Source organism: Centroberyx gerrardi, chromosome 20 (assembly GCF_048128805.1).
Source record: "Centroberyx gerrardi isolate f3 chromosome 20, fCenGer3.hap1.cur.20231027, whole genome shotgun sequence".
NCBI classification, from domain to species: Eukaryota; Metazoa; Chordata; class Actinopteri; order Beryciformes; family Berycidae; genus Centroberyx; species Centroberyx gerrardi.
Window position 1 is genome coordinate 14,196,980 of NC_136016.1, and position 13,865 is coordinate 14,210,844.

Here is a 13,865-nt window from a genome sequence, read left to right on the forward strand (position 1 = left end):
ATGTAAGATACAGTATCAGCCTACACCCACTTCTCTGTCTGTATGCGTCCACCTTCAGCCACTCTCCTAGGCCTTTGGGTGCCATGGTGGTGGCACAGGTTTGCTCATCTCATATTAGTGTAAATTTCTTGTTCCTCCTCTCTCACATGTGTCTGTTTCCTCATTTGAATTCCATGTTGTCACTGTAACTCACTCTACCCCCATTGATATTGTTGTCCTTTATTGCCCCCTACAGTAGGTCCACTTGATGACTTCTTAGAAGAACTCGGCAACAATTCTCTGCACATTTCCTAAAGATGGGACACCCTTTAGACGACTTCAACCTCCCCAAATTAAATTCTATCATTTCTTTCCTTTCCTCTTTTCACCCTCTCTGCACCCCTATTACGGTAGGAGTGCAGAGAGGGTTGGACTTGGTCTTCTCTAGAGCTCTTCTCTTCATGACTAACCTCTCTGTAACCCCTCTTCATAGTTCTAACCACCAGCTTATTTCCTTCCCCTCTCCCCCCCTCTAAATTAGTCTCTTATCCCACCATCGCAGCTTGGTGTAACCTGCCGTCCCGCCGTCCTTCCTTCCTCTCCGCCTCTGTCCACTCCTCGCTCCCTACCCCTGACTCCTTCCTGTCTCTCTCCACCTCCACATTTCTCTCCTCCACTCTCCTCTAGACCCGCCCTTGTGTCTCCACTTGCCCCTTGACTGTCTGAAGCGAACTGAAACTGAGGCAGCTGGGAGAGAGCGGCACATGGCTTGTTGGATGATTTCTCCCACTTTCAGTCTTTCCTCTCCTCTCTTTGCTTCTGTCTCTGCTGCTACATCAACCTTATACTTGTCACCTACTCATCATCCGAGGCTCCTTCTCCCAGCTACCCTCTAGCCCTCCTCCTAAGTTACTCACGCACTTATCTTCTGTTCTCCATGACACTGGCTTGATATTTCTCTATCTTCACTCCCCAGTCAGAAATTCAGAACGTCTTGACCTCATCCCCTGCTCCCTCCTCCAGACCATGATTGCTGATCTGCTTCCCTTCCTGACCACCATGATTGACTCATCTCTGACATTTGGCTGCACACCGTCTGCCTTCACTCTTCTTTTCAAGAAATGTACCTTCGATCGATCTGCCATCAAAATCTACAGGCCAGTATCACTCCTTCCTTTTCTCTCCAAAACTATTGAACATGCTGCCTTTAACCACCTCTGTCACAGAATAGCCTGTTTACCCAAACCAGTCTGGCCTAAAAATGTTCCATTCTGCTGAGACTGCACTCCTAGCTGTCTCTGAAATACTCCACTCTGCTAGAGCTACTTCTCTGTCTTCTTTCCTCATCCTCCCAGATCGATCCTCTGTATAACTGTAACCACCAGATGCTCCTTGCCATTCTTAATGAGCTGGGGATCCGTCGGTCCGCTCTCTCACGGTTTGTTCTTTGTTCCCACCTGTTGGACCGCTCTCATCAGGTAGCCTGGAAAAATACTCTGTGTTCACCTTTTCCACTGGAGTCCCTCAGAGCTCAGACCTGGGCCAACTCATCTAAATTAGATCATTGGCTTGATCTTCATATCTCACAACTTCTCCTACCATTGCAATGCCAGTACTGTGCTTTTCTTTTCTTTCCTCTGACACTCAGGTTGAGGTGCACCTCGTTTTGCCTCCAGCTGGATCTCACCACCTTAATCTTTTCCCCAGGCATCACTATTGGCGAGAACACGCTGACTCCTTCCCAGAACACCAAGTATCTTGGTGTGACTCTACACAACCAACTGATAAGGTAAGATGAGCTCAGTTGATCCCTAAGGGGAAATTGGGGAGGAGTAGAATAGGAGCATGACTATGACACACACAACAGAAACAGATTAATCAGGTAATGGCTTTATATTCCTGTTACAATGATGTATTACACACATGATCTCATTTTTGATTAAAGACACATACACTCAAGATACAGCAGAACACACAAAAATGCCCAAAAAAAAAAAAAAAAAATGTAGCACATTAGCCCAGCATAGAGTCCTGATAACACATTATTGTACTTGGTTGTTGTGAGGCCATAATATTATTTAAAAATGTTCATCATAAAACACTTTAGTTTGGTAATCTGGGGGCATTTACCACAGCTAAAACAGACCAGGAAGTGCTGCTGAAAACATGTTAAGTGTTCCTTCTCTTCACCATCCTGTCAAGTACACAGCGCTAATTATTGCACAAAACTCCATGTAAGTCTTACAGATACACAGGCAATTCAAGTAAAAGTAAGGGCCCTTGTTACATTTTGACAATTCTAGCACCATAAAGCCTAAAGCTCTCCGAACCTTAGTCTCCTAGTCACAAAACATGAATTTATCAGCTATTGATCTCAGACACTATGGCATGGGGTCGAATTCCAGCTGCCTTGATTACACATCTCATAAACATATATATATATATTTTTCATCACAAATGAATATTTTGTTCTTAGAGCAGCAAATTTGAAAGTGCAAATAAACATATTTTTATTAATACCTATTGCTATGTTTGCTTGTTAACACTTTCTTCTCTCCCTGAGAAACTACAAATTAAACACTGGTAAAAGGAAATTTCCAGTATTTGTACAACGTTATGTTGTTCGCTATGGCTAGAAGTATGTAATCAATTAATCAACAACCTTGATATTAATTCGTTTTCCCTTAAATGCCTTCATTAACAGCACTTAGCACATATACCTTATGGTTAGCTGTAATGGACTGAGGAAAGTTATTTTAAATGGATGTGTATTGTTATAAATATTTAAAATACTAAATTATTCCAAACCTCATACTAACATTGACCTAAAATTACTAGACTGGATGAATATCACTGAGTGTTTACATGCACACAGTATTCTGGTTGCTAGCAAAAACAGTATTCTGCTAAAGGCCATTAGCAGAGTATGCCAAATATTAACATGGAAACTGAACTTACACAGGCTGCAAGTCAACAGATGTATACATGCCTGATGGTTTGTATCGGTATATCCCAAGTGTCTGGTTTCCCAAAATCAGGATAGGAACTTCACTAACCCAGGTTATTGTAAACACAAACCAGGACAAACCAGGATGGGACATTTACACGCCACAACTCCAAAACAGAATACTCTACATTTATCCTGAATATTAACAGAATATCGGTGTGCTCATAAACGTACATCAGTATATCTTAATGTTCCATTTTCTGTCAAGAATTCAGTGAGCCGTATGAGGTTACATGTTGAGTCGTAAATGTAAAAAGAGGCTGAAACACTCATAACCATTCACTCCTATTAAATCTTTCTTTTAACTTGGAATAAATACAATCATAATGAAGAGGTTGGCCTATTCATAGAAAAAGACAATTAACCTTTAGCTAATGTCAATATTGACTTGGACTTTAAATAGGCTACAGGTGGACTGGCTGCTAGGAAAGTTAGTACTTTGTGTTAGATGTGTGAAAACTGTTTTCCAATGTTAACAGAGTTGCAGGGTATAATGTTGGGCCACAGTGCAGGTGTATGGGCACAGGCTTGGCTCTCATGTTGGTGTACATTACAGTTGTATAATCAGGCCCTAGATTAGGTATCAGTAACAAGTGGTAGTGAGTGTGTGCACCAGAGCGTCCTCCACAGGTAGTGTGTGTGTGAGTTTCTGTCACCTTATCCCTTTGCTCTTCTGTCCTTGTCCTGTGGGACTCTACATGTGTGGCCTTTTGTCCCCGACAGTGCTATAACACCTGATCCTACTCATCTGTCTCTCGTCACGGCCCTGGATGAATAACTGAAAGTGTTTAAGTGCAGGGTTTTGAAAAGAAACCTGTCAACATAGAGACCCCCGAGGACGGAAGAGTTTAAAGCTGTCACTCTCTGCCTCTTTAGAGTCACCGCTCTCTCACATGTGACACAATCCAAGGCCCACCTAATTATAGATTGCTAAGAAATGTCAGATACAGTGAGTTAGTAAAATCTAAAGCAAATTACATTCATATTGAGGGGGATGGTGTGTGATCATGGGCTGACTGCACTGGATTATAATTAAGTTCACACTGGGCACAACTTTGGTTGAGAAGATCTGCAGCATTTTGAGCAAACTTTAGAACCAGGACTTACTTAGCGCATCATTAATACTGTATATCTCTATCATTGATCCTGATCATATTTATCATAGACCTTATTTATTTTCTAATGTGAGTCCTGTTCTAATGCTGCATACACACTTTAACCCAACAGTGAACATGTCTTGTTACATAACTTTGATCCAAGTAAGTAAAAGGCTTTGATACCAGGCTAGCATTAAAATAAGTGATTCAACTAGATCTACGCACTCTACTTGGCTACATCTTTATACACTGTACCAAGTATGGCTGGGATAAAATCATGCATATCCTGCAGCTCTGCAGGACTGGGGTCGGTGCGCCTTTGCTATAGTGTCCTCTCTCTCTCTCTCTCTCTCTCTCTCTCTCTCTCACACACACACACACACACACACACACACACACACATCTCATCTTTCCTCCATTAGTTTCTTCAGGCAGTCCACCACGTCCTCACCGCTGGCCCAAGGAACGATGTTGGCCTTGAAGTTGGCTGGCTGGATCTGCTGCATCTCCACCAGCAGCCTGTGCATGGGGAAGTCCCTCCTGGGGAAGGCTGTGTCCCGGGGCCCCAGAGCCAGAGAGGGGCAGATGTCATTGGCCCCGTCTCCCACATAGAATACCCTCTGGAAGGGGGCGCCACCGCGCTCCTCCTGCCGATGCGCCAGATACTCCCGCAGGATCACCTGCTTGCACATGTTCTCAGGACAACATGAGCACGAGTGGGAGTGGAAGGGGAGCAGCACAAGCCGGCCAGACGCATCAAAACTGGCCGGATTCGTGAAAATCCTCCGGAAAAGGTGGAGCGCCCCAACGTGCTCCAACCACGTCTCGATGAAGTACATGTTGGCGTCGGAGACCACCACCAGCTCAAAGTCCTGCTGGTGGCTCAGGAGATACTGGAAGAGGGCCGGGAGGCCGGGCGTGGGCAGGATCTTCTCCACCGCCGAGCGGATGGAGTCCTTGGATACGCCCTGCTCAGCCATGTAGGCCAGGACCCGCTGCATGTGCTCATTGTAGTGCCCCTCCCTGTAGCAGTCCTTCAGCCAATCAGGGAGCCGCTGGCCCGGCGCAGCACGCACCACAGCATCATCGCTGCTCTCATTGATGATGGTCTCATCGAAGTCGAAGAAGACCAGAAAGCGCTGGGCTGGTGATGCGGTGTGGGAGAGGTTTGAAGGAGCAGCCATGTCTGGGGTGTGAAGAAATGGGATGGTGCCTTGCCCTTCTCTAAGGTGGGAAGGAATAAAACACCGTCAGTGAATAAAGGTCTTAGTTGTTTCTTTTTGAAGGATAATGGATTCTGAACAGAACACTGCATCATCTGCAACATCCTTTGTTTTTTACCGTAGCCTACTCTAAAAAAAAAAAACTGTTGGCATGATACCAAACTAGTCAGCAATTCCATAGTAAACGTTACATCATACTGTGTCACGGGTTCAATTAAACGGCAGCACTGGACCAACCAGGGCAGAGGAAAAGATCAGTATTTATAACTACTCATAATTAAGTCATAAGCTGTAGGGGAAATGTATGTTTATAAGAGGAAAGTTAGAGATATACAGTTTAAATTAAACAAAAGGAACACAGAACAAACAGGATGTGCAGTACACTTGGTTGAAGTAAACAACCTCAAAGAAACCCATGTGCATTTCAGGGAAATATCAAACTTTCTCTAAATAAAACTTGAAGAATGTTTAAATCACTTCAGCAACCTCTGTTATGCAACACATAATTATCTTCACAGCCATACCAATGAACAGCTCCCACTTGCTGGCAACATTCCAGTACTCCACATAGACATTTATTCACTCCCTTCAGGGGAAAGAGCACATACACATAGGCCAGACCTCGGAGCGGTGCCATATTTATATAGGAGATATGTTTCAGGCACAAAGCTTCCACTGTTGCAGGCTTGCTGTAACTTGAGTGAGGAGAGAGGGTTGGACTTATAGCTGTTACATCACTGCATATCTTGACCATAAGTGGAGCAACTGAGTGGGAATGACAAGCCCCTTATACCGATGTTACATATAGCTTTGGTATGTAGGCCTACATACTGTATATACAAAATGGTGTATATCTATCTATATATATAGATATATAGATATATAGGTAAGTTTTGATATAAAATGTTAAATTAAATGGAAAAATGTACTATATGCCCTAGAAGGCTTCACATTGGTTACCGCATGCAGGAGGTTGATGTTATAGCAGCAGCCATGCCATTTCTTAACCTAGTTTTTGACAGGCCGTTTGAATTAAGCCTGCATGCAGGCTGTCTAAATCCATACCGTTACACCATTGGGGTTTGGTTGACGCCTATCCCGTTAATAGCCTTCAAGAAAGTGTAACAGCGTCTGCGTAAATGTCTTATATTGTACCGTTTGGCTGCACCGACGCATTATGACAAGTGACGCTTCTTTCCCCGCGGCAGCTCCCTTACTAATACGGCATACATACAGACTAAGCTATCTAATTTTAAACCGGGAGAGCTATTCCTGTATGAGAGGTTACCCTTGAAAGTCATTAGCGCGGCTCTCTCACAACTCATTAATCTGTCGGGCTGTTAAAGCGGCAAAGATCAAAAGGCAAAATTAAATAGTAAAATAACCACACACACGGAGACAGAGAAAGAAGAGCTATAAAGAATAACACAGAAATATATATCTCGGCCTACCGGTTTGGGCATGTGAGCAGCGTGGATGGTAGGTGCCCGGCTCCGGCAACCGCATCCCAGTGACGCGGCAAGATTGTTAAAGGAGACTCCCTCAGAACCGGAGAGGGCATTCCCATTTAAGACAACCGAGTCAAGTCAGACAGCAGCAACACAGCACGTCCGGTCAATTCTTTCAAAATAAAACCCATCATCGACGAACATTGCAACGGTTTTTAATTAATAGCCTACATAGTAGCTGCCAAAGAGAAAATAAAGAATCCGTAGCATTATGTCAAAATGTAATTTTCACGGCAGACTGCTATCATTTAGGCCTACTTCCCGTCAGATGACTGCCACAGAATGTTTGATCATGTTGCCATGGAAACGGGTATTTTCACAATTTCAGACCTCGTCAAATTGATGTTTTAACGTGGAAAAGGCTTCATTTATCTGAAAATTTCAATGATAGATATGTTGAAGGTGCTTTTTCCATTGTCTACAAATGAAACATAGCTAGTACCAGAATTCAATGCCAGCCATCTTGGTCCCTATGAAGTGTAGCAATTTTCTATTCATTGCTATTGTATGGAGAATTCCTCTTCTATGGACATTTAGCAGTAGGCTGACAACAACAACAACAACAACAACAACAATTATAATAATAATTGACCTGGTTTTCTAGCCTGTGGAAGAGACACATATAGAGTCATGCATACTGCAATACTGAAAAACACAAGTGGTTCCTTTACTTCCTGCTCAAAATGTTAATCTAAAAATAGGGTTAGAAGTAGAAGATTGGCATGTGTTTCAGCCAGTTGGAGGGTTAACCAGCGGACATTCACCCAGACACGAAATCTGCAAAGTATGTGTCATACAACAGGCTGCACAAATTCTTGGAGCGGCAAGAACAAGATAAGACCAAGAGTCATGTTCTTGGCTGATAGAGAGAAACATAGTGTTATCACTATATGAAAACATGACAGCCTAGAAACTGAAGGAGAGGTTTCAGTGGTACATAACAATTCTTCAACAATTCAAAAAAACTCACATCTATTCTCTGTCTAATTTACAGTCTGCATCATAAGTTAATTACAACCACATATTCTAGCAGATGCGTTTGGGCAGGCAGTTGATTGAATATGAAAAGTTAAATTCAAAATTTCTAGGAGGTTTTGAATTGGACCACAGAGAGCTTGTGTGTGAATGACCCGCCATAACTTTCTGAGGCAATACATGAATATTGTCTGCATTATAGTTTTGCTGCAGGAGGGTATTGAACACCACATAGGCTATATGTTTATCAAGGGTGGAAAGTAACTACATGCAATTACGCAAGTGCTGTACTTAAGTCTATATTTGGGGCACCAGTACTTTTACAAAACTATTTACATTTTAAGGAACAAGTACTTTTAATCCATTTCACTTCATTTTTTGCTCCAGTACACTTATCTGACACTTTCAATTACTGGTCAATTTGAATTAAAAAAAAAATATATTGAACTAGCCAAAAGTAAGAAGCAGCAATCAGAGCCAGCTTAAGGACCACCAACCCTTTTTACAGGTTAATGTATCAAGGATAGATGGGGTTGAAATTATTGTATGATAAAATGTGCTGGTGTGCTGAGTTGGAAGAGGGGGTGCTGGAAAACAGGTGCAGAAGGAGGAGGGGGCATGGGAGATTGTAAAATGGCTGGTGAGGAGCTGGATCTGCTCTTAGGATTTTAGGAGAAAGTGGGAGGAAAGGTGGGGAAATTCAGGTGGCATTGAAAACAGGTGGCTGGTGAACTGGGATCACTATGGGTTACTCAACCAGGGGTAGAGAGTGAGGTAGGAGGCTGGAGCAGGGTGAGGAAGAGAGCTGGCCATCCAGAGAGGCCTGAGGCTGATGGGAGAGTGGACACGTCCAGGAGGGGAGAAACCCCATGAGGGCAGGGGAGCTAGAAGAAATGATGGATGAGTCAGGCCTTGAGGAGGAGCAGCAGTCACTGAAAGACATGGGAGAGGCGGGGGAGCAGAGGGGAGTAGGCCTATCACTGTATTACCACTAGGGTTAGTTAGGCTGATATATTGTTTTGCCGATAAATCAGACCGATTGGTCTTTTTTAATAAAAATCGGATATCAGCCTGTCAATGTTGTCCTCTGCCGATATGATGGAGGTGAGGTAATTTAACTCAACAGCTTTAGGGGTAACAGTCTGTAAAACCTGCAATGCACCCTGCCTTAAGGAGCTGCTAATCCACCTATGAATTTCATTATCCTGGATTTCAATGGAAAGTTTTAGTGTCACCTGATGGTCTAAAATCTGTGTTTCGACCCTGCCAACAATAAAACTCTGGGCAAAACACTGAATACTTGTGTATTGTGGAATGTTTTGGCATTAAAATGGTCAAATTTAGAGACAGTTAATACCAGCACAAAACCTCAGCCATCAGCATCTTCAGTTCCCAAAATATCAGTATCAGCCAATCCATATCAGCCGACCAAAGCCATGTGATGGTGGCAGGAACTTCCTCAGAAGCTTTTGCTGCTTGGGCAGAACTGGAAGCCGGATCAATGATGCTTGAGCTGGGGAGCTTAGAGGGATTAAAAACTGACAATTATCATTAGATGTGAGGAGACTGAGGCCCATCTTCTCAGATTGGTCCAGACTGGCCTGCTTCTTCTGTACTGGCAGAGACACCACAGACAAATACATGCCTGCGCATGCAGATACAGAAACACACAAACACACATTCACAAAGTATTGTACAATATCTATCTATATATCTATCTATATATCTATATGAATTGACACTGTAACACTCTCTAAGTAAGTGATAAAAGAATTACAGGTTTAGGGTTTGGCAATGACTCTCCAGCTATTCCAATATCCAATAATAATTCTACACGCTTTTACGTTTCTATAGACAGCTGACAAAACATCTTTTTTAAAACTTAAACAATGTGATTAGCAATTAATTTATTTTGGGGATGAATTATATACGTATCATGGTTTACACTATAGTTATTAACATGCTCAATGTGCCATAGCTTAACTGACCACAGGGGGGAGCCATTGATTTAGTAAAGACCACATATGCAGCATGAACTCTGAGCTGCAAAAACAGAGAAAAATACTTTAACTTAGGTCAAAACATCTTAGAAATATCTAAAGAAACATACTACACCAGCCATCAGGCTGTGCGATGAGCTGATCCTGGTGCTGGAGAGACCCGTCCCCTCCATGAACCTCATTGATTACCTCGAGGGTACTCCATCGAGGAGCTCAAGGCTAAGGTAAGTGGGTGGAGGGATGGATGTGTGTGTGTATGTGTGTGTGTGTGGTGTCCCTCAGAAGTGCAGATCAGGCCACCCAGGGTCAGCCTGCCTTAAAGAGCTGCAAACCCACTGAGAATTTTAGTGTCCCATGGTCTGAATGTTGTTTTAGAAGAATTTCCACCCTGACAATCTATCTAAAGTTGTATTTCTCTCTATCACTCTCTTTTTTTTATCTCGGATCATAACGAAGCAGCTGGTGGATGCAGCCATAGAGGTTCACTCCAAAGGAGTCTTTCACCGGGACGTCAAACTGGAGTGAAGGAGGAATCTGAGAGACAGTCTACTGGTTTTTCCCCCTTAGTTGAAAGAGGGACACTGTGAATGGGAGACTTCTTTGGATTATGCAAGCAAGAAGTGCAAATGTCCATCATGCATTGGCATCAGCCATAACAATTTGTCGATGCTTTGGTTGTCAACACATTTTTCCCTTTGATCTGAAAAGGTCGCTAGTCCCTCCTGAGAAATAAAGTCACCTGGGGGAACTGAAAAGTCACTAAGTCTAGAGACAACGTCGCTGAGTTGACAACAGTGGTGTCAACTACAGGTCACAGTAAGCTGCCATGACCTGACGATGCTGTAGTTCTTATGGTCACCGGTAGAGGTCAGTTAAAGTCACAGATTACTCTTCATGCTCTGAGCACCATGGAACCAGTTCAATAATTCACAACCTTGGAGGAAGATATTTGATAACACTTTAATAACACATCAGACAAATTAGTGCCACATGAACATAGATAAGATCAGAAGGCATATGCAAGTGTGTATAAAAAACAAGTGAAGACTTAATGTTTATTACATGCTTGCCAGCCGTGAGCCTCTTGGGAAATAATGTAACAACAACAACATTTTTCTGTGACAGTCATGCATGCAGAAAAAACCTCTAATCTTTCAGTAACACCACTTATTGAGACGACAAAAGGTTTGGAGTCAAAAGATTTTACAAGTCATTTGTTTACAGTCTTGGATAACATCATGACTTCTAACTGACAAGATTAATAAACTCGGGATAGAGAACAACAAAATATTTAGTCTATATCTAGTTTATTATACTGCAATTGAAATGTAATGATAATTGTACAGTTTAACAAAAAGTGTGTGGACCTGTGTGCTTCAGTTGTTGCATGGGTCAATGTTCATTATAAACAAATAATTTTAGTAGCTGATTGTGCATATTAGGTGATGATTTGATGATTTTCTTGTTTTACTTGAGGTTTGAGTTTTTTTTTTCTAACTCTTTAAGGCTGTCATGATAAAAATGGTAATATCTTATTTTGATGTATCCAAAATTTGTCTAGATAAGGAGTGATTTACTGTATGCATTGACTGTAATTAGGGTGGTAATCAATTAAGCTGTTGTGGGATGGAGCCCATCTTATTTCATAATATGTAAGCCTACAGTAAGTTTTGTTTATTGACAAGGTTCTGGAATTTTGTAGTTATTTAAAGGTGTTAAGGGAGTTTTTAGCTGACCACTAGATGTCCCTCATTACATGAGCTCATATCAATAGGTTATCTAGGGGTCAACTTTTATTATTGGTTTTGAGTTGTTGCGTTGAAGTTAGCCAATATACAAGATTAGTGTATGTTAGCAGGTTATAATGGAGTTGATTAGATTGAAATTACCTTTGAAGTTTAAGTAATTTTCAATTAAGTTAGTTTTTTAAGTTGTATGATAGTTTTGAATTATTATTAGGGACTATGCCCATAAGAGTAATCTTACATGGGAGCCATCAGACAGCTGATAGGTAACTACCACAGGCATTTAGACATGCAGAGTTCAACAAGGACCTAAAAAAAAACCTACAGTCACTTCAGTGACTGTAGGTTAGGCAACTTCAGTCATCTAGATGGATCTAGATGTAGATACTTGCTCTGCCGGTAAGTAATAAAGAAGCAAGGCATTTTTCTTGAATATCTAAGTTTACACATTAATTTTTTATTATTATGGTTGCAATATTCTGGCGCACAATGGTAATGCTTTATTCTCCCTGACTGCTTGCAGTTGGCCAAGTAGGAGTGTTTGAATGCAATCGCATGCCTTCTCTCAAACCATTTAGCATTTGTTAAATATTTGCTAGCAAAGAATTATAAAATATATCTTCACCAATTGTTCCTTACTTTGGTGTGCAGACTACTGCTTACTGTCAACAAACCATAATCGAATGGCTTGTCATCTAATCATCTAATCTAAAAATAAACTAAATGTTATCCCTTTCCTGCTTATGGTGTCCATATATCAGAGCTGAAGACAGTTAAACTCCTCTGGTGAAAATGCAATACTATGGCTAATTCAGGAGTGTGCATTTGAACTAGCTAGGTTGGTAACATTTGCATCCATCATGCATGGCAGGCATAAGGCTTGTGGGTTCAATACTGGGCAGAGTGTTACCCCAAAAGTTAGCAATTATCCTTGGATGCATGAATAACCCCTACACAGATTTAGACTGCTCACACTGGCAATAAGGTAGTAAGTGTAACTTCATATGGTGAGTGGCAATACTTCTTAGGACCACAAGCACACAAGCAAGCAAGAATGAGACTCCAATCCCCATTCCAAATCCACATCGGGTCTTACTTCATACTAAGAGGAGGAAAACTACCCAAACTTAACAATACTTTTTCAGGTCACTGAGAAAAACGTCACAAATGTAAATAACATTATCTGAGAAATTTTGTTATTAGTCATTTTCTAGACATCAAAACAAAGTGAGCTGGAGAGGGAGAGAGTTTAGAGAGAGTTTAACCCCAGAGACTGACACCAAGCAGTGGGTAGGGGAGGAGGGGGGGGGGGGGGGGGGGGTTGAGTTTGTGTGGGGTGGATGAGGAGGAAAGCGCTCTCTCTCTCCTTTTTGTCTCTGTCCTGTCTTCTGCGTCATCGCATTGAATTACATCCACATCTGGAAAAAACATCTGTATCCTCTGCACACTCAGCCAACTTCTAAGGTCATTAAGCAGATATGCAAAGCAATGAAAATGAATAACATGAAAGGCTAATAATCCATCACTATATAAGAGCTTTGACATGCCACTGATACATAATACAAAATGCTTAGGAAAACTTACAGTTTGACATACAAGCAAAGCATCATCCCATTTTTTCTCCAAAAAGGGTTTAGACTATTTGGAAGAGGAATCCTTGAGTTAAAACCTAGTTCTGTAAACCTGGCACGAATCATTCTGATTTTGAAGAGGCACTGCAGGACTTATGAAGCCGATCAATCACAGGAGAAGCCCTAGAGGAAGCTTCGGCCTTCACACAGTGTGCCAAACTGTTTTAGCACAAGCTCAGCGTGACATTGTTTGGAAGAAAATAACCTAAAAATCTTTGCCAAAGCAGGGAAGTCCCACTCTCATTGTGATTCACAGTTGGCTTGACGGCAGTGGTGAAAGTTGGCTTTTGATTTGTTACACTTATGTGTGGAAAAAATAACAAGCAATCAAACAAAGCACACCAAGATAATGGTCTTGTGTTAATATTAAACAGCTATATCAACAAAACAATCTCACAAGGCTGTTTTTGAAAGCTTCCTCTAGAGTGGCCAATTCATATTAGACTAAAAAAAGCTATCGAATAGACTAACATCATTCATCGAAGAAGGGAGTACATGAAAAGACGCAGTGGTGTTGTCTCATCTTTACACAACATTAGTAGTGGATCACAATCCATGAAATTAGACTAGCAAATCACCACTGCTATTCCTAACAGGTCCTACGTCAATGCTGGAGGACAATACATGGGGTTGGCTGGGTTACTTTAAAAATGCATTCCATTACAGTTACTACTTCATCAAAACTGTAGTGATTACCCAA

At 41.8% G+C, this 13,865-nt stretch overlaps 1 protein-coding gene across 1 annotated transcript; it reads right to left on the bottom strand.

The window, feature by feature from the left end:
- Positions 1-3,166: 3,166 nt before the first annotated feature.
- Positions 3,167-6,816, bottom strand: LOC139928014 (putative phosphatase phospho1). The gene is made up of 2 exons (XM_071920353.2): positions 6,758-6,816; positions 3,167-5,307 (listed from the first exon to the last, which is right to left on the bottom strand). Exon 2 carries the CDS (start codon positions 5,265-5,267, stop codon positions 4,488-4,490), a length of 780 nt encoding a protein of 259 aa, XP_071776454.2. The 5' UTR covers positions 5,268-5,307; positions 6,758-6,816; the 3' UTR covers positions 3,167-4,487.
- Between the last annotated feature and the right edge of the window lie 7,049 nt (positions 6,817-13,865).

Bases quoted from the DNA above. Each gene is read 5' to 3' on its own strand.
- LOC139928014 (XM_071920353.2), bottom strand. From the start codon at position 5,267: ATGGCTGCTCCTTCAAACCTCTCCCACACCGCATCACCAGCCCAGCGC.